A 21774-nucleotide genomic window follows, 5' to 3' on the forward strand; every position below is an offset into this window, starting at 1 on the left:
AAAAAAAAGCCTCATTTTATGTGCATCCCAGCAGAGTTAATGCTCAGTTCCATATCATCCATGTCAAATTAGTTTTTTATGAAAAAGAAATATATCTTGACAGCAGTCACAAGGTGATGCAACCATATGTATAGTAATGGTGTGCATGGATATGGGGAGAAGTCAGAAGATTGGCACTAGATAGTTGAGCTGGTGCAGGCACGATGGGCCAAATGGCCTCCTTCTGCACAGTAATAATTGTGGGCTTCTGCAATTTTATCTGTGTGTGTTTGTGTATGTGTGTGTTTGTATTTGTATTTGTGTGTGTAGCACACACACATACCAAAACCATCCTGTTCTCAGTTACTCTAGAAAGGTTAACAAAGTTGTTGCCCTTCTTGTTGCATCACAGATCAAAATCTTAGATTTAAACTGAACAACTGACACACCATGAGATAGCAAGAGCTGCAGATGCTGGAATCAGAGACAACACAGTATGGAGCTGGAGGAAGACAGCAGGTCAAACAGCATCAGAGGAGCAGGAAAGTTGACACACCGTGTTCATTACTATAGCATCCAGTGCATTTTCTCCAAAACATATGCAGCCTTAAATTTAAGTTTCAACATTCAATTGCAAATAATTAATTACACCTGTGATGTCAAGTAATTTACATAGCTCAGTTTTTAGCTGTTAACAAGTGTTCTCCTCCCTTTCCAGCCTCCTTCTCCCAAACTTTGCAGCTATCCCCTTCTTGGCTGCATCTTTCAGCTTCAAATGTAGGGCCATCCCTGACTTAACGATTCATTAAACTAATTTGTTCTCCATACATAAGCTATAGAATGATTGCAGATGAGCTAGCAATGGACAAGCAGCTCAACCCAAACCTGTGCTTACCCAAGCATCTACAGTAAAGAACTGTGGGACCCACGCCTGATTTTCCCCTTTCTGGGCCAAGGTTTCTGGGTCAGTTAACATACTCTGGATGAACTACAAGTGGCTGAGTCTAGGAAAGGAACTTGGAGCCCATTTGGTTTGGATGTGTCCACGATACATACTCTTCAATATTCAGGTACAACCACGCTTGGTTCTGAGAACATTTGTTCACACACAGTTGAATCCCTGCATTTAAATACCTGCTCTCACCTCATCTTAATAATTTAACATCAAGAGTACTATGAACCAAGCTGAGTTTTGGGTTCAAGTCATACTCCAAGGCAAAGCTGACTCTCCACTTTAGTAGTGACTGACGGGTCGCTGCACTGTTGGAAGTGCCTGTGTTCTCAGGCAGAATTAAATATCCCACAATGCCATTTTGAAGTGGAGAGTTATCATGTTATGCTCTCAATACTTATATATATTCTCAACATTCCTCATTCAATAGGAACAGATTATTTTGTCATTGTTATTGTGCTGTATGTGTAATGCTTGCTTTGTGTAAATTGTCTGTCCTGCTTCCCATTTGAAAACAGTTACCACTAGTTCATCAGCTATAAAATTTCCTGAGGTTATGGAAGTCACTATATAAATGCAAAACTTCTTCATATTCTAGATTTTCTCTTCCTCTGTATTCTTCTCCAGCTCCAGAATCTTCCGAAGTATCCATGCTCATCTATTGGTAGCTTTCAGCACACCTCCAACTTTATTAGCTTCAACACTAACAGCTATGCCTTCTGTTGCCTAAAACCAAGCTCTGGAATATCCTGCCAACACTTCTCCAAGCTACCTCTTTGGCCAAGCTTTTGCTCATATCAACTAATATCCTCTTCTGGGGTTTTTGAGATTATTCTTTGCTTTATAATACTCCTGTGAATCCATTGCTGATTGTCGGAAAAAACCCATCTGGCTCACTACGGTCCTTTAGGGAAGGAAACTGCCATCCTTACCTGGTCTGGCCTACATGTGACTCCAAACCCACAGCAATGTGGATAATTCATAACTGCCCTCTGGGAAATTAGGGATGGACAATAAATGCTAGCCAGAGATGCCCTCAGCCCGTAAATGAATAAAAAAATAAAAGAAGCACTGTGAATGCTTCAGTTTATTAAAAGGTGCTATATAAATGCAAGTTGCTGTTTCTGAACATTTCCGGCTTGCAAAACAATACTTGGGATTTGTCTGAAAACCATAGCATACAGATTTAGGTAAAAGAAAACACAGGTATTATGCACTGATTTTCTGAACGTAAATTTAGCTAGTTGCTTCACACTTAAAAAATAATTCCCTTTTCTTGTATTTTGTTTACCCTCCTTCCCCATAAGAGACTATTATTATAGCGTCCTAATACTTTTAGTAAGGCAAGCTTGTGAAAACACATGTCAGCTCTCCTGAGTGAATCAGCTTACCAGTTTCTGGGTCAGCCCTGGTGGGGCCCACTCATATGTGACTGTGTCAAAAGTTGGATCTTTCTTTGTTACATTGGGATTGGTAATAATCATTCGGTTCCTCTTATAAATGCGGACTCCATCTCCTCCCTTCACCCGCGCAGTCAGATTGGAATAGTTAGAGTCAGCCAAAAGGCGGCCGATTTTCCGATCGTCCTCAGCATCAGAGTGCAGGCTGTGATCCTCTTGGTTGCATTTGCATGACTTGCATATCTTCCTGCATCAAAAGCAAGCAAAGTAACATTAGATAGAGTTCGTCTGTCTGTACAGGATTGACCATTAACTGGTGGAATCAGTCAAGTTCCAGAATTCAAAGTATCATTGTTTATTTGAGCCTTAGCACATCTGATGAAAAACCTGTACTTTGTGGAAGTCCCAGTCTGCATTTTGAAAGACAGGCTGTAGAGAAGTACTTTAGCATCTGTATAACAAGTCACTATCTAATGGGACTGGGTGGTACAACATCCAAGAACATAAGCTTAGTAACATCTGGGGAGTGAATCATAGTTCAGGCCAAATTGAAATGAGCAATGAGATATTTCCGTCCCTCTTGATATCCAGAGTCACAAGTTAAACAAGAATTGGCACATGCTTTATCCACTGTGCTGTAGGAAAGAGCCTTTAGGACAGATAAAACCCTCTTTTTTAATTAGGCATGAAATGGTATCATTCGTCTGTTAACACCTCCTAGGCTCAAGAATAAAAAGTTCAAGCACTGCAACGTTACGTGTTCTGTATAGGGCACACATCTGAAGTTACAACTGACAGCAACAATTGTATCGACACAGGGACAGACTTGCATTGTGCCTCTGCGTGACTGTTATGTGTATGCTGTTCGATGCATCCACAGATATGAGAAAATGAGAAGGCTATAAAATAGAAATAGAGAGCCCTTTTCTATCATCACCCTCAGCACCATGGTCGAATTGACAGTTTTCTTCTCTCTCCTCGCTTCAAGGTAGAACTCTCTTCTAACTTGCCTGGTGGCTCTACTGGTGGCACTGTCTCCTCCTTACTGAACTACTGATAGGGACTGGTTACTTTCCAGTGTCATTTTACACTCATTTCCAAATCCAAATCAATGGTTTCTCCTCTCACCCTTCCTCACACCTAGTGCCTCACTCCTCACCCATCTGAAACTGCAACTCTTGTTTCTCACCTCCCTCCAATCTGTTTCTAGATCAGCCTCACACACCTTCCCATTACCAGTTCCATCTCCCCTTACCTGATCCCTGCTATGAAGGACTCTAGCCACTGCGTGCTGTTGGTGAGCATTACAAATTTTGGGAGAAATGTTTTGGCAGGTTCTGGAACTATATTAGACCCTAATAGCCCTCAGATGAGACAGCAATATGAGAACAAGAGGGCTCAGTCAGGGACTGTAGGGTGGATGAGAAAACCAACTACAGCACAGAGGGCAATCAAGCAAGGGGCAGCACAAAGAAATGCAGTTGCAGAAGGGGATGGTGACGTTTGGGGGTTAGACATTCTTCTCTGCAGTCAAGAACATTAATCCTGAAGGATGTGTTGCCTGTCAGGTGACAGGGATACAGCCACTTCTTCACAGTAAGAGAGCAACATGCAGTGGAAGGGCAAGTGTTCCATTTGCTGTGGCCCATATGGATATTTTGTTACATGGGTGGGACTAAACAAAGCGGGTTGCCTGAGGGGACCTGAGCAGCTAAGGGCTAAATTACAAAGCAGAACGCGAAGGGCTAATAGAATCTGAATAACTACCCAAGTCACAAGGATGTTGGCATGGAGTAATTAGGATCAGAATGCTGAATACATGACTCATAGACTGGTGTGGAAGAAATGGGTTTCTATTCATGAGGGACACTGACACAATACTGGGGAAAGAGGGAGCTGTACTACTGGGTTGTCCTTCACCTGACCATGCTAGGACCAGATAAATCATATAGCTTGGGCTGTACAGCAGGTTTGCAACAAAGTAGTGAGTGTGGACGCAGTGAGGAAGGTACCAATGAAGGGAGCCTTGAAAAGTTCAAGGGAAAGAACAAGGCAACAATAAAGAGAAGTGATGAGGGTAATGATAAGCACAGTGTACGAAGAAGGGACAAGTGTGTAAACATAAGAGAGGACCAACAAAGGAGGAAAATCTTGCAGCATTGATTAGACCACCTCTGGAATACTGTCGGTTCTGTCGTAAATCGGTAGTTCTGTTCTCATGCAATCTCGTATTGTAAGAAAAATCGCACAACAGCCACACCATTTAAACTAATGGGGCTGGAAGCATGTTATAGCCAATACAGGTAAGGAAAGTTCGCGTTCTAAATTCTTCAATCGTGTTAAAGCCAATTCACATTGAAGAAACACGCGTTATATCAGAACCAACTGTATAGTGTACAGAACTGGTCTTATTACCTCAGTAGAGATGGAGTTGCACTGGAAGTTCACTAGGCTCATTCTTGGGATGAAGAAGTTGTTTCAGGTGGAAAGGTTAAGCGGGTCGGATCTAAACTCACTGGGATTTAAAAGACTGAGTGTCAATTTTATTGGAACATCAAAGATTCCAAGGAGACTGGACACAATTGATACTGAGTAGATATTTCCTCTACTGGGGGAATTTAGAACTATGGGACAATCTAAAAAATAAGGGGCTGCCCATTTTAAACAGAGATGAAAAGGAATTTCTTCTCTTGGAGGTCAATTAGTTTTGGATTTCTCTTCATCAGTGAGCAGTGAAGACTGGGTCATTGTGTATGTTCAAAGCTGAATAAGACAGATTTTTGACTGACAAGGGAGTTAAGGGTTATCATAGGCAGGCAGATAAAAGTAGGAAGGCCTAAATCAGATCAGCCAAGATTTTATTCAATGATGGAACAGGCTAGATGGGCCAAATGGTCTAACCCTGCAGTTATTTCTAACGATCTTTAAATCCTTGCTGGAATTTAACACAGTCCATCTGAATGAAATACATGCATTAAAGTGAAGGGAAAGAGGAAGAAATCTTCACTTTAATCCCTGTAGCAAATCAAATCCAAACAGTCTGATGGGTCATTCACCCTACATTAAATAACTAACTAAATACATTTTAAATCATGTTTCCGAAGTTAAGTTTGAAGCTGAAATATGAATTTGTTTTGATCTTTATTCAGCTATAATTGTGTTGGCGCTGGACTGTTTCGATAATGTCAGTTTAAAATCAAACTTGGCAGGAAGACAACAAGAAAGAAACTCGCTTTATCTCAGCACCAAATTTGTAATTTCGTTTCAAGACAGATACTAGGAAAGCTAAGATGAGAAATTAAAAATTGTCATACCAGTGCAGTATGGGCACAAAGATGACATAGGGACAGATAGTGTTCAGGAAGTGGGGAGGCCGTGTCTTTGACATCCAGATTGGCTACAGGTTGGGCCTGACATACTTAAAAGTGCCTGAGTCTCACTGATAAGTCACAAATAGCTTGGCTCTCATCTGCGGACCCTACAGCCATTGAAAGTTGAAATCTTGGGCTTATGAAACAGTGTTATGTTTAAAAAGTGTTCATGACTTTGGCCGTCGCTGGTAAGGCCATCACTTATTGCCCATCCTCAACTGCCCTTCTGAAGGTGTTGGTGAGTTGGCTGTTTGAATCTGTGTGATATAGATAGACCCGCAGTGCTATTAGGAAGGGAGTTTCAGGATTTATACCCGACAACAATGAAAGAGCAGTTGGGATGGTGTGTGACTTGAAGAATTTGACGATCATTTTCCCCCAACAGAATTAAGCACAAAGTGTTTTAATTGACTGTTCCAGTCTCCACCTAGCATGACTCAACCGTGGAGTGAGAAATTACGTTAATATAATGTCTGAATTACTAAGTATCATAACTAAACAGATTCCTGTCTGTCTGACATTTCTTTCTCTCAATCCCCGACTGATGTCTCCCATATAAGTAAACAAGCCTTCATCCACACAGGTCATTAAGATCCTCAGAGACCAATATTTTAAGTGTTCAAAATCATCCATCTCAGGGAAAAAAAAATCAGCATTGATGTAGAGAATTTACAGACTATTTAAAAGTCCCAATGCAATTGAACCAACATTTTTGGGATGTGACTCTCGTCTCTTCGGGAATTTAACACTCAAAACACTGAAATAACTTTTCCTTGAGAAAGGAAGAGGTCACATTTTAAAATTCCTCTGTAATTACATAACTTTATGCATTTACAAGAATATATGAAGTCCATGCGTGCAAGTTGGTCTATGTCTATATGTATCTGTACGTGTCTAGATCCCACACCAGCTACTTATGTGAAATTAGAACGGTGCTCAGTGGCACGGTAGCTCAGTGGTTGGTCCTGCTGCCTCACAGCGCCAGGGACCTGGGAGCGATTCCAGCCTCAGGCAATTGTCTGTGTGGAGTTTGCACATTCTCCCCTTGTCTGTGTGGGTTTCCTCAAGGTGAATTGGCCATGCTAAATTGCCCATAGTGTCCAGGGATGTGCAGGCTGGGGGAGTTAGCCATGGGGAATGCAGGGATAGGGTAGGAGGGTGGGTCTTTGGAGCATCGATGGACCGAATGGCCTGCTTCCACACAGTAGGGATTCTAAGGTTTTTTAAAAAATGAGCATTTGGGGATAACACAGGAACCAGAGTAGACTACTGAGTTCCTTGAACCAGTTCCACCATTCAGTTAGTTCATGGCTAGCCTACATCACAACTCCATTTACCTTTTCATACCTTTACCTAATAAACAGGTGTCAATCTCAAGACAAAGCTTACAACTGACCCAGCAACAACTGCAGAGAGAATTGCATTATTCCATTAAGCTTTGTGGAAAGGAGTGTCCTGATTTCAGTCCAAATGGCTTAACTCCATATTTTAAGACTATGACACTGGATTCTGGGGACTCTCAGCATAGGAAAATGCAATTCTGTATCTAGGCTGTTGAATCCTTTTACAATTTTAAAGTCTACAATTAACTCAGCCTCAACCTCCCTAGGGGAGATAATGGCCTAGTGGTATTATCGCTGGACTGTTAACCCAGAGACCTGGTTAACATTCCAGGGACCCACGTTCAAATCCTGCCACGGCTGATGGTAGAATTTGAATTCAAAAAATATCTGGAGTTAAGAATCTAACAATGACCGTGAATCCATTGTCAATTGTCAGGAAAAACCCACCTGGTTCACTGATCCCCATTAGGGAAGGAAACTGCCATCCTTACGTGGTCTGGACTACATGTGACTCCAGACCCACAGCAGTGTGGTTAACTCTGAATTGCCCTCTAGGCAATTAGGGATGGGCAATAAACGCTGCCTAGCCAGCAATGTCCTCATGTCATTAATGAATAAAGGGGGAAAAAAATCCCTTAAAGCTAAGTGGAATACAAGGCAAGCTGACCTGTTTGCTTAACCCTTCAAGCAATGACACTAGTCTGGTGAAACTTCACTTTTTACTCTTTTCAAATCCAACTTCAAAATCAATGCCTGATTTTGGTATCATGCCCAGAGCAGTGCTTCACATGGTATATGGTATTTTCACTTAGAAATATTTCAAACAGTTCTCAGGTAAACTATGGACCATTATCTGACACCTTCACTTGCAAAATCATAGAATCCCTGTAGTGTGGAAGCAGGCCATTCCCCCATCGTGTCCATACCGACCCTCTGATGAGCATCCCTCACAGACCCACCCCTTACCTTAACCATTTATTTCCCATAGCTAATTCATCTAGCCTGCACATCCCTGGACACTAACACTATGGGAAACTTAGCGTGGCCAATCCACCTAACCTACACATCTTTGGACTATGGGAGGAAACGGGAGCATCCAAAGGAGAATGTGCAAACTTCATATTGACAGTTTGGAATCAAACCCAGGTCCCTGGCGCTGTGAGGCAGCAATGCTAACCACTGAGCCATCATGCTCCCATAAAATTAAAAAAAAACTTCTCAAATTTTTTCAGAGATAGTAGGAACTGCAGACGCTGGAGAATCTGAGATAACAAGGTGTAGAGCTGGGCTTCGCAGTGGGGTTAAAATTGTTTCAGAGATATTTCTGAAGAAATCCCATTTCTGAAGAAGGGTCTAGGCCCGAAATGTCAGTCTTCCTGCTCCTCTGATGCTGCTTGGCCTGCTGTGTTCATCCAGCTCTACACCTTCTCAAAATCTTAATGGTTTTGGCTGGTTTGGTACTGGTCATCAAGATTTATTTACTTGCTATTGACTAAAACAGGGAGTGGAATCTTATCAGCCCGAGTGATATGGACATTGGCAAGAAAGTGGGAAAGTCATGTGTGACAGCCAGCGAGGAGTTTGTTGACATTGTGAGCAAAATCTTCCATTTCCCAATGTTCTTCAATTTTGCTCAATTTTCTTCATTCCTTAATTTCTTAAATGAAATGTTTTTTTAAAAATTCAATCACAAATTCATCACCATCTCTGTTGGCTTTGCACTAAGATTAATACACACTCAACTATAGGCAGCAGATACTGAACAAACTTTGTGTACACTTCACCAATTGATAAGGCAAATTAAGAAAACGCTCAGATCTTTCAATGTGCTCCAACAGAGGTGCATTTCTGCATTCATGAAATCTGGAAAAACAGATCCTGCGGAGTCTACCAGCAAGATACAAGTAAAATGTTTGTCACTGCCTCCTAGTGACAAGGCTGATTGCTTATTGGGTGAGTAGGGGTTCACAGCCATTAAATACAAAACTGGAAGAGAGGGTTGGAAAGAACAGGCCAGGTAGGCAAAGAGTGCAGTGGGGAATGTTGGCAGGAGACAAGGCTGCATCCCATTCATGGGAATGAGTTATAGGCAACTTTGGTGGGCACGTGAAAAGCACTTCCAGACTTTGTGGTCGGAAAGTATGATGGAAGGTTCCAGAAGCTCATGCTGTTCTTTAATTCCTGGTGCTCACAAACCTCAGGGAATTCAGACAGTTGACATAAAATTTATAATGGAAATCAAATCCGTGACACAAATACTCATCAACATATTTAAATAATTATATCACCTCATTGGAACACATTGGAGGCGTTAGTAAAAAAAAAACGAAGTCAGGAGTTTGGGTATAAAACTTTGTGACATTTTACCGTCCCACCCAATCCAAATTCCAGCCATTAAAACCCACTCTTCCTATACTATCTCTGCCTTCTTCCATTATCATTTAAAATGTGATCGATGAAGTCTCAATAGTGCAACATTAGAGTTGAATTATTGAACAAATCAAACACGCTAGGTTCTCTCTTGGAATGCAACAACTTTGTATAAGCTCAGTGCAGTGCTTTGAAAGAATCCCACAAGAACTGGGCAAAAATGCTCTAATATATTCAATGAAAATAATTCATATCTGTATTCATGATTTGAGATGGAGTTTGACAGTTTGTGGCACCTCTGTAGGAACAGACTGGAAGAAGTTTCACACACCATGGCTGTAGTCAAGACACTCACAGCAGAGTGACAGAATCATGTTCCATTTATGGATAAAACAAAAGCAAATTTACATTTTGTAAAATTAGAATTATTGCTAAGTAGGTATCTTCCCTCTTGGCGCTAAAGGCCATATAGATTTCCGGTAAGCTGCTAAGTTTCCGACAGGCACTCACTTACAAGTAGCAGATAATTTCCTGAAACAATGTTCAAACAAGCATCAAACACAAACAAAAACAGAAACTGCTGGAAAAACTCAGCAGTTCTGGCAGCATCTGTGGAGAGAAAACAGAATTAATGTTTTGAGTCCAGAGACCCTTCTTTCAAACAAGCATCCTTTCATGGAATTTCTGGAATTCACTACCTGAAAGGCTGTGGAAAATAGATTCAACAGTAATTTTCAGAAGGGCATTAGCATATAGGATTACACAGGATACATGGAATGGAACCAGGCCATTTGTTACAACTGGACTACAGTAGTATTTATGCTCCATTCAAACCTCTTCCCACTACTCCTCATCTAAATCTACCACTGTAACCAGGTATTCTCTTCTCCCTCATTTGTTCATCGAGTTTCCTCTTAAATGCATTTGTAATATTTGCTTAAAACATATGTCAAGATAGATTCACATTTGCACCACTCATTGTGCAAAGAGGATTCTTCTGAGAATTCCTTGTTAGATTTCTTGGTGACTTGAAACTGAAATAAATTCTGGGCTGTAGGGTAAAACTGTCAATCAATAGGACAACAAGCACAGGCACCAAGACTTGAATAGCCTCCAACTGTGCTATAAAAGGCTACTATTAGTAAAGGAGCCACTTACCTCCAAGGATGTGGCTCAAATGCTTTGCACATTCCTCTGCATCCCAAACATGGAGCTCCCTTTCCTGTTTGATAAAGAATGGACATCTAAAAGAGAAAGAAATACAAGAATGAGGATAAATTCAGCCCATCAAGCTCAATTAGCCCACAAAATGCATATAATCTGTTCCAGTGTATACTCTGTCCAACATCTTGAGATAAACTTCTATAAAACGTCTTCATGACGGTTGAAGGTCAATTGGCAAACTCCTGAATATTTTTCCAGCATTGTCGATATTCCTACGGTTCAGCTGTGCAAAATCTTATTTTAATTTTGTAATGATGCAGAGGAGGCCAAGACTGTGCCAGGTCTTTGAAAAGTCTGTCCAATTAAATCACTGCCCTTTCCCCATAATATTCAATCATTGATGAAGAAGCAGTGGAGTACAGTAAACAGACTTACTAGGACCAGATCATATAGACCTTTCATTGAACTCAACTGCAGTGAGTATATATTATCTACAAGTAGTAAAGATTCTGAAAAGGTCAGGATAGTAACATGGAAAATGTTTGATGATTTGTGCTGACAGTTAAGTATGGGTATTCTTCATTTCTTACCACTGATCCAATCAGGTTTTCCCAAATTAGAAGAGTCTTGAAATTCCTGAGTCTGCTAATCTATAGGCAAATCCATATTTGCATCAAGTTCCTAGTTGGGACAAAAGTTTGTTTATTACTGTCGATAAATACCACATATCTACTGAAATTCAACTGTGTTCCTTGTGTTATGATCTAGATTTTTTTTTCAGTCAATGGAACCTCAATTCCTGCCATTAAAGATGGCAGGTACAATTGGTGAGTTCAACAAGGCATTAATAAATCAACGCCTAAACAGACCACATTCAGTTCCTAATATGACAACAAAGCATCACTGTTTCACTTGGGCCACCTACAATTTCTGAGCATTGTACCTTAGATCAGTAGTTGATTGTGGCATTTTCACTAATGAGGTTGCTACCCATTGAACATTTAATAATGACAAGTTTTTCCATATGATACCATCAAGACAGTTCACCCACACCTCCGATTGAATTGTTCAAGAATGTTTGAACAGGATTTGTGCTTACACTTTGCTGATATTTATTCTATACTTAGACAAGCTCAGATTCAGAGAAGTCTGGACATTTATTCCAAACTGCAAACACATTGGATAATAAGTGAAGAGCCATCTTCTCTTTCAGAGAACAATACAAACTGGAACATTTTAGACTAACTCATGAATTGTCAAAGATAGCTCAAATACTTCAGGCAAACTGTTGAGTGTGAAATTTCCATGCCCGTCCCTATGCATCCTGATGTCCAGCACTGCTACAATTGATGATATTACTATGTATGATTTATGAAAGTATATACATTTGACAGGTTGCACATTTAGTAAAAAGATATAGTGAAGGGGATTGGAAAACATCCTCAATATCAGCACAAATCACTGCTATTGATTGCTCCCTGATTATCCAGGAAATAACTGAGCAATACAGTTCCAGGTTTGATTTCAATTTGTACCGAGATAAAGAGCAAAAGGCATGATCGTAGCAGGGGATTTCTAATCTAATTGTGGAAACATAATCAACAAGACTCCTATGGCTGACGGATGTTAGTAATTCATGTTGGCAGGGATATGTCTGGCGATGCTACAATTGACTGTAATTCAAAACGTTTCCACTGTTAAACAGACCTAATATTCACCAAACATGATCACCCGAACAACGTCAACTTGTATAAAAATACCAGAGGGTGAGAGGCTTCACATGGAACTATCCCCAAGTAGTGTGCCAAAACTTCATGGAAGACAGAGAAAAAGAATGCCCATGTATGGTAAGCATGGTTTAAATTTGGATGAAACCTCCTCCTATTTTGCCTCACAAATTTCCCTAAACATAATACTCTTGGAAGGCCATTCGTCACTGGCAATGAATTTTACTCCCCACACCTGTTATCCTTGCATCCTTTGGAATTTATCAACAACGCAGCAACTTGCAGGCAGCTTCAAACTTTGCCCTCTAAATGAGAGTGAAGCATCCCAGGTCTTTCACTCTATGACATTAAAATGAACAGAGAATGGTGTTTTGCAGCCCACCAAACTGGGGCTAGATTCAAACCCAGAATCAGCAGTGATGGGTCAACCTCTTAATCCAGAGTCACCAAGTTAAATTTATCTGCATAATTAACTTGCACTCATTGTTTCACCTCATAGTGAGGGCATATGACTCTTACTGAGCAAATTAAAGCTGCAACACTCAGTTACATATTCACTAAACTGCAGCCAACACTGTGTCAGGCTTACAGGCAGAGCAGCCTATAGGCGAAACAAAGATTTAGGCCACGGTGTAGTTGTCTTTTCTGGAGGTCTTTGGATCGGCATAACAATATGGGCTGATCGGCCCCCTTCTGGACTCTATAATTTCGATGGCTCTATGCGGTCAGTGTCACACAAGCAGGCAGACAAACCATGATTCTAGATGAGCATTTCCATATATTACATCATAATCCAACTACATAAAACCCCCCTCCCAATTGACATTGCTAGAACATCTGAAAGCATATTTGATATTAACCAGTACTAAATCACTACTTAACTAGATGGACTATACCCTCAATCACTGTTTATCTAATTAGTGGCTCAGTGGTTAGCACTGCTGCGTCACAGCTCCAGGGAGCCAGGTTCAATTCCAGCCTCGGGTGACTGACTCTAGTTTGTACGTTCTCCCTGTGTCTCCATGGGTTTGTTCCATGTGCTCCAGTTTCCTCCCACACTCCAAAGATGTGCAGGTTAGGTGGGTTGGCCATGCTAAATTGTCCACAGTGTCCATGGAGTGGCAGGCTAAGTGGATTATCCCTGGTAAAAGTAGGGTTGTTGTTTTAAGGGTAGGGGGCTGAGGTTGGATGGAATGCTCTTCAGAGAATTGATGCAGTCTTGATGGACCGAATGGACTCTTTCTGCACTGTAGGCATCTTTCTACTCCTTCTACTGTACCATTAACTTTGGCGTTAAAAATAATGCACTTAACACAATCCTGGAAGTCTCCAAAACCCCACAGTACTCTCATCATAACATAATGTTTAACAAGTTCTGGTAGTCAGTCACTGGACATGTTTAAAACAGAACTTTAGCCTTGTCGAGATAAAGGAGTTTTAGCAATCAGGAGAGTATTGCATGTTGCAGTTTCCTTTAATAACCCCCAACTCTGAAAAGCCTCCTAAAGAACAATATTATTGGTCTACTCAGATCTCAGCATCAGCCTCTAAAAAACAAACCCAAAAGAGGCAATGGAAACCAAATCTCCAGACCACAAATCTGCACCCTGTAAAAGAAATCTCTGGATCCATTGACCTTTTACACCTTCATCTGGTAGAAACGAACAACCTCTGGAAATGCTCCTGTCTTTCAGAGTCTACAATAAGAAAGGCATCAAAAAACTGGGCTAACTCAATCAGTCACTCAGTTGGTGAACCTTTAGAATTTTAACCTAAGGGTCCAGGATTCAAGTGCCTGTCTGGGCATTGTTTTGCATTCAAGTCATTCAATCCGGTTAAACTATGACAATCCAATGCAAAGTAATGCTCCATTCCCTGACGCTCTGAAGGGAAGTTGAGCAGTCATTAGGAGAGAGAGAGAGAGAGAGGATGACCCAGAGAGAGTCACACCACCTAATAAGATGAGAGAGAGGAGAACTGTGTGCTTCTGAAGCAGCACAAGAGTAAGCAAGAACATAGCATTACAAAGAGCTTGAAAAGGGACGGGAAGAGTAGCTTCATGTACAGCTGGAGAGAGGCTGGGATCAGCAGCTTCATAAACAGCAGACCTATGTGACAAGGGCAGCAGTGATGGGAAATAAAAACCAGTAGCTGAGAGTCCTTTCAATCTATTTATGCATTTCAGAGCTGAAATACAACATCACAGGGTAACAGATACATGATTGATGGGTATATCTTCTATGTCTCTTTCGATTGGTCAAGTGATTTAAATCAAAAGATGTTATTGCACAGTACAGTTTAAAGACACTTGTAAAATATTTGACACTTAAGTTGACTAATTAAATAGAATGGAGATGGCTGCAGAGGGGATGCATTGCAGCTGTAGTATGTAGGAGCTGGTGGACACCAAATCTGAAGCAGATGGCTGCTTGAAGAAATTCAGCTCAGAGCTCACAGTCTGGAGTCTGAGATGCAGATACTGTGTTGCAACAGGGAGGGAGAGAGATACCTGGGCAATCTTTCAGGAGGCAGTCGCGATGACGCTTACATTAATTACATCAAATTTTTTTCAAGTCAGGGGGATGCGACTGCGAGTGAGGCAGCTACAGGGATCCAGAATTTAGATTTGGTTGAGCCTCAGAAAATGTCCTTCTCCGATAGGTATGAGGTTCTTGTTCCCCATATGGACAGGAATACAGACCACAGGGAGGATGAGTGACCTGTCCACGGCAACACAGTCCGGGGTATTGTTCAACTGGGATGAGAAAAAAACAAAATGTAGTCAGAACTGGAGAGAGAATAGTTAGGGGGATAAATACTGTTCTCAGCAGCAAAGATAGACGGTCTTAACAACTGTGTTGATTAGCTGTTGCCAAGGTTTAAGATATTTTTTTCAGGTTGTAGAGGAACTTGGACTGTGAGAAGGATCCAGTTGTTGTGGACCACATACATACAACAACATAGGTGGGACTAGGGAAAAGAGTTCTAATGAAAGGTTTTAAGCAGCTTGGGGCTAAATTAAAAAGCAGAACAACAAAGATAATAATTTGCAGATTACTATGTGAGCCATGAGCAAGCTAGCATAATGTAAATGGGTTATAGAGGTAAATACATGGCTCAAGGATTGGTGTGGAAGAAACAGATTCCGATTCACGGGGCACTGGTATCAGCATTAGGGAAAGACAGAGCTATTCCACTGGGCTTCATTTGAGCCATGCTGGGATCAATGTCCTGGTAAATTGGATAATTAGGGTTGTTGATACAGCTTTGGACTGATTAGTGGGGAGAGGGCTCAATTGAAGGGAAGTATCAAAAAAGTAAAAAGAAATAAGACAGCAGAGGTGAAGAGATGATCAATAATCAAAGAGTAACAGAATAGGACAGAAATGTACATGGAATAGTACAGCAAAAATTCAAATCAGAATAAGCAATAATGGTGAAAAAATGTCAAAGCTTAATGCTCTTTATCTGAATGCATGTAGCATTTGTAATGAGGTAGGGTTGATGGCACAAATAATAGTAAATCAATAGGACTTGGTAGCCATTACATAGATATGGTTGCAGGGTGACAAAAACTAGGAACTCATTCTTCCAGGATATTCAATATTCTGGAAGACAAAGCAAAAAGCAAAAGGAGGTGGCTTAGCTTTGTTCGTACAGGTTAGTATCAGTGCAGTGGTGAAGTCATGTCAGAACTGCAATGGTGTGGAATCAGTTTAGGTGGAAATATGGAACAGCAAGGCAACAAAGTTGCAAATGGGAGTTATCTATAGGCTGGCAAAGACTTGCCACACTGTAGGCCAAAGTATAAATTGCAAGATAACGGAAGCATGTAAGAAGTCGACTACAGTTGGTCATGGGTGGTTTAAATCTGCCTAGTGATTGGACAAATCGGATGGAAAGAATAACACAAAATATGAATTTATAGAGTGCATCAAAGATTGTTTCTTACAGCAGTACATTACACAATCTACTCAGGAATAGGTTATATAAGATTTAATCAAGTGTAAACAAAGTAGGATTAGTAAACGATATCATAGTTTAGAATCTTATAGGAGGTACGGATCACATCATCACAGAATTTCAAATTCATTTTGAGGGTAAGCAGCTGAGGTCTCATACCAATATTCTCAACTTAAATAACTTAAGTAAGTGCAATTACAGAGGCACGAAGAAAGATTTATTAGAGAGGGCTGGGAAAATAGACTGAGGGAAAGTCAGTGGATGAGCAGTGGCACACTGAGATCTTGTTGAATAGCGGAGCAGGGTTAAGGGGCTCAATGGGCTACTCCTGCTCCTAATTCTGATGTCCTACCACCAATTTGCTGAAAAGTTTCATCTCCTGAACACTACCACCTTCACAGCCAAACAATGCTTTACACAGTCTCAACATATTGCAATTCCTTCAGGCTCTTGAATAAAAACATAAGAAATGTTCATCAGTTCTGGCAGCATCCATGAAGGGTTAACAGAATTAATAGGTGAAATTTAATGCCCTCCCCACCGAGATGTATTTGGTGGGTTGAGGGGGGAGAGGTAGCTTTTAATTTCACAATTCTGTCTCTCCCCAACTAGGCCCAAGACAGTCATTGTGCATTTCCTGCCTCAATGTTAATTGAAACCCTTAAGCGGGCAATTCATGCCCAATTGAGGGTCTCCTCTCACCACTCTAGTGATTAGCCAGCAGCAGACTGGGGACTCACTACATGGGAAGCTTGATAGTCAAACATCTCTTGGTTTTGCTTGTGGGCAATCTCATTGGCTGGCTATCCCATTGACAGACATTTAGTGCCTGATTTGGAGATCTGGCATCTGGAAGGGTGGCATCTGCAAAGGCTGGGGACACTGAAGGTCAACCCCTGCATCGCTGCTGAAATTCCTCCCATGACTCCGATTCCGTTATCACCTGTGGCCTGAGTCTCTGCTGATCTTACTTCAATGGGTGCATTGCCAAATGCATGCCTCACCTACAATGAACAGCTTCCGACATCTGATTGGACAGCAGTTCCTGGATGGCTTCATTCCAGCAAATGCCTGGCATTGGCTTTTAATTGGTCCTTAAAACTGCAAAATATCCCTAAAGGAGATGATGCAGGGCTTTTGCCAACTCTCCAGCTGGTGGGCCACTCCTATCAGCTAGGTTAAATTTCACCCAATGTTTCAAGCTAGTAACCTATCATCAATGCATGCATTTATGTAGCACCTTTAATGTGGTACAACACAAGACGTTTCATTAGCGAGTTTTCAACCAAGACACAGTTGAAGGTCAGATGATCAAAAGCCACAGTCATTTGAAGCCACAGTTACTAATAATGTAATGGATGCAATCAGGGATTTCACAAGAAACTAAAATTGGAGGAACACAGAGATCTTGGAAGGTTGTAGGGCAGATAAAGTAAACCGAGGGGTTTTATTGCAAGGACATGGGCTGTAAAATCTAGGGATTGTCAGGATGGAAACTCATTTCAATCAGGAAGCACAAGGCTAATAGCGTGGCCAGAACTTGTTGCAAACTGGTATATTGGCAGAAGAATTTTGGAAGAGCTCAAATTTACAGGGGCAACCGCTGGATGGGGACTTTGTATACCCTCCACACAGCTTTACCAGGATGTGGAGTGGGAAGCAGCAAGACTGTCAGCATCTGTGGAAAGAACAGAAGAGTTACAGTTTCAGTTTGTACTCTTCTTCTAAACAAAAGACTGTCAGGCTCCTAAATGTAAAAATCAGAGACAGGAGGAGGCATATTAGATGAGACCATAAGAGACTGTGTGTCTCCTTAGTTTTTAAACATTATTTTCACTCTCTCCTCTAATTGGGTTAATATTTCTTTCTGCTTTCTTATTTTTCAGTTCTGAAAGTCCCACACCTGAAGAATGAACTTGTCTGATCTCGCCATAGGAGCTGATTGACGAGCTCCAGCATTTTCCATTGCTGTTTCAAATTTCCAGCTTTTTTTAGCTTCTATTAATTCTTTCATTGTACTTGCCAATAGATAAATCTTATAAAGTATAAAAATATTTAATGTATCTGATACTTAAGAAGCTTACTCCCAGACACAAAACAACTTTCATCTCATTAGGTTCTCAATTGTTTGTAGATGTAGAGTGTCAGAGGACTCTGCTATAAGAGCACCTTCAGTAAGATGTCAAAATTATGGTTTCTAACTTAGGTTGTATGCATAGCTGTACAATGACTGTAAGCATAACTTAACACTAACGACTGCAAGTTCCAACAGTAAGTTACTCAAGCCAAAGCCAACTTCATAATTTAATTATTGGAAATATTTGGGTCATTTCTAGTACAAACTCAAACACCTTATGCTGGCAGCATTCTCTTATGGTACTAGTTTGCTGTTTGATATATCACACAGCGGTTGTATTAATAGAGCCATTAGTTTTGCTCTGCTGGAAACCACAATGAAGAAAAGGGAAACTGGATCAACAGTTCTCTTCTTTATGATCTAGTAAACTTTGATTAAATTACACTAAAATCTTTCCTTTTCTGAATCACAGTTCAATATTTTCAACTCTTCCACATCACTGAAATACCTGGCACCAGAGATTTGTTTCCTGCCTCAATACCATCTTGAGGGTAATAACATTACCCCTACAATTAGGTGATCAAACTGCACAGTTTACTCCAGATGGACTCTGACCAATCCCTAACAGGAACAATATAATCCCCTTTGATTTAGCTCTAGTCTCTGACAGTGTAACCAGTACTTTAATGACGCTTTGCAGTATAAATTTTATCACAGCATGGAGTTATCATCTCATAATTTTATCCTGTATAACTTTGGATCTCTTTCAAAAATTGTTTATTATAACTGACTTTTCTTCCTTGATCCCTTAATTATGGTTTTTCCACTGATCTACATGAACTGTTTTTGCATTACAAGCTACAACTGTGTTCCTATATGTTTGTTCAAGTTAGTCACTATTTATTAAAAATGTCAAGAGTCAAAGACTGACCACTAGCAAGAATGGGATGCATAGCAATCAGTTTGGATATAAATTGGCAAAGTCACTCAGAGAGACCAAGAGGGCAGTTGGTCCAGCAGGACATGTTATTTGATGACTGGGTTAATTTGCATTGTTGTATAGAATGCTTGATCCATGTTCCAAACTGACATCTCACACTACGAACACAAAATTAAATACTTTGATACAGTTCTAGCCATCCCACAGGGAATGCCATTGTCAATGTTTCCCTTTCTCTTGGAATTCAGCTATTTCTTCCAAGCTCTTTTCTCATACTGATGATCTTTCAAATACCATCAAACTGTTTTGACCTTTTGCTGAAGATTCAATTCCACTCTCATCAATGGCTTAACAGATTATGTGCCCTAAATCACATTCCTTTTGCAGTGCAACTTTTCATATCTTTGCACTCATTTATTATAGTTGAATTAAAGACATTTCTTTTATTTCCTCTCAAGTAGAGAGTTTCTTCACATCCCTGCATGTCCAACAGCAGCTCATAACGGAAAAGTTGTGATCTCCACCTTTTTCCCCTTTAATCGCTACATTCTCATCATTGGCTCCTACTCCAATATCAATGGGAACTCCAAACTCTCTTCCATTTGTAGTACTCTAATTAAACTATTCATTTCTCCTTCAACAACAAATCAGTTTGCTTTAAGGTCCGATTCTACTCAATATTTGAGAACTGCTCCCATTTCCTCATGCAGTAAGGATCTAAGCAAAACTGCATATTCTCATAGGGAACCCATAAGACTTAGGAACATGACTAAACCATTCGATTCATCAAGTCTGCTCTACCATTAAAAGAGATCACGGCTGATCTGATAGTCCTCAACTCCACCTTCCTGCCTTTTCCCCACAACCCTTGATTCTCTTTCTGATTAAAAAAAACTGTTTATCTTAGCCTTGAATATACTCAATAACCCAGTCACAATAGTCCTCTGTGGTAAAGAATTCCATGGATTGACTACTCAGCAGAAATTCCTCTTCATCCCTGTCTTAATTGTGCAACCCTTTAGTCTGAGTTTATGCTTCCTGGTCCTGTACTTTCCCACAAGCCGGGGTGGGGGGCGGGGGTGGAGGAGGAGGAAGGGATATACTTTTTCCCGTTTCATTAAGGTTGTGTCTCATTCTTTATTCCAATGAGCACAAGCTCTTCTACTCAACCTCCCCTCATAAGAACAGCCTTCCATAATTGGTATCAGCCGAGTGAACCTTCTCTAGACCGCCTCCAATGTCAATATACCTTTCCCTAGACAAGGGGAATAAAACTGTTCACTGTATTCCAGCTATGGAATGACTAGTGCTTTATATAGTTTTAGCAGAACTTCTCTGCTGTTATACTCCATTCCCTATGAAATAACAATCAAAATTCCATTTCCATTTCCTCTTGTCCACTGAACTTGGATACCAGCTTTCTGTGACTCAGGGACAAAGACTCCAAAATCCCTCTTTTCCACAGCTTTCTGCAGTCTTTTCCCATTTAAATTATATTCAGCTTGTCTATTCATCTTGCCAAAATGCATAACCTCACACTTCCCCACATTATACACTTGATTCATCCCAAGTCTCCAATCACTCCTATGATGGCCTCTTAACTTGCTGCAAATGTGCTATGCCCCAATACTCCTGCTTCACCACATTCAAATCATTACTTCTCTCACTACCTCTTTCTTAATTCATTTGTCTCTGTACCTCAAAGCTGTGGAGTTCTTTATTTTCCCCAGTCTACCTTTCCTACTACGATCCCTTAACCTTGAGATTGTCAATGACATCTTCTTGGTAAACCTCACTTTTCTTTTCATCTTGAAATATCGACCTCGATTTACACTTATCAGTTCAAAATAACCACGGCAAGATCCCTCACTTTTCTGAGCATCTCTGGCCCTCGAAAACAACAAGTCTTTGAGAAGGAAAAGCTGAATGATTCTGAAGATGCTTGCCTGTGGCCAACCCACCAGCAAAATGGATGAATGCTGGTAAATTTCTGAAGATCAGGAAAAAATGTTTAAGTTGCACATAGACAGATGATCAACTCCAAGTCCAGTGTGTACTGGCACACATCTTCTGTTCTGCTGCGTGCTTAAATCTCAAACTGCACCAGCAGTTAAGCCTTGCTGGGTGGTTGCTGCAGACAGTGGTGTAAAACACCAGCTCAGTCCCCTCCCTCCCTAACACTTTTTCTTTTCTCCACCTTCAGACTGAAATTCAATGGTGCCAGTGTATCAAAATAGGAAGTTCTACATCATTAATTGCCCCAGTGAGCAGAGAAAGAGTAAAATTCAGCATGCTCATAACAGTTACCTCGACTCCTAACAGGCGACATTCAGAGTTATTATAATCTCTGGGTGCAAGGTTTATCTCATGCACCAATAATAATTAAACCAAGATAATCAATACTGTCACATAAATGCCATAAAATACAAAGAAAAAAATCAACTGCAAACAGACAAATGGGTTGTTTTATTCATAAGTTATTAATGCA

The 21774-nt window shown here is 40.7% G+C and overlaps 1 protein-coding gene and 1 long non-coding RNA gene across 2 annotated transcripts in view; one reads left to right on the top strand and one right to left on the bottom strand.

Annotated features, from left to right (window-relative positions):
• lmcd1 (LIM and cysteine-rich domains 1) overlaps positions 1–21774 on the bottom strand; it is a 60296-nt gene that overhangs the window by 34595 nt on the left and 3927 nt on the right. The window contains exons 2-3 of the mRNA XM_020509857.2: positions 10574–10659; positions 2323–2578 (exon numbers count right to left, since the gene is read on the bottom strand). Of these exons, the coding sequence (XP_020365446.2) occupies positions 2323–2578; positions 10574–10659 (342 nt within the window). The remainder of the gene's footprint in view (positions 1–2322; positions 2579–10573; positions 10660–21774) is intronic.
• LOC125485171 lies at positions 5800–18278 on the top strand. Its single transcript, XR_007263922.1, has 3 exons — positions 5800–5940; positions 12285–12426; positions 18156–18278. It is a non-coding gene; the product is annotated as an uncharacterized LOC125485171 (long non-coding RNA).

Source organism: Rhincodon typus, chromosome 16, assembly GCF_021869965.1.
Source record: "Rhincodon typus isolate 14 chromosome 16, sRhiTyp1.1, whole genome shotgun sequence".
Classification (NCBI taxonomy): domain Eukaryota; kingdom Metazoa; phylum Chordata; class Chondrichthyes; order Orectolobiformes; family Rhincodontidae; genus Rhincodon; species Rhincodon typus.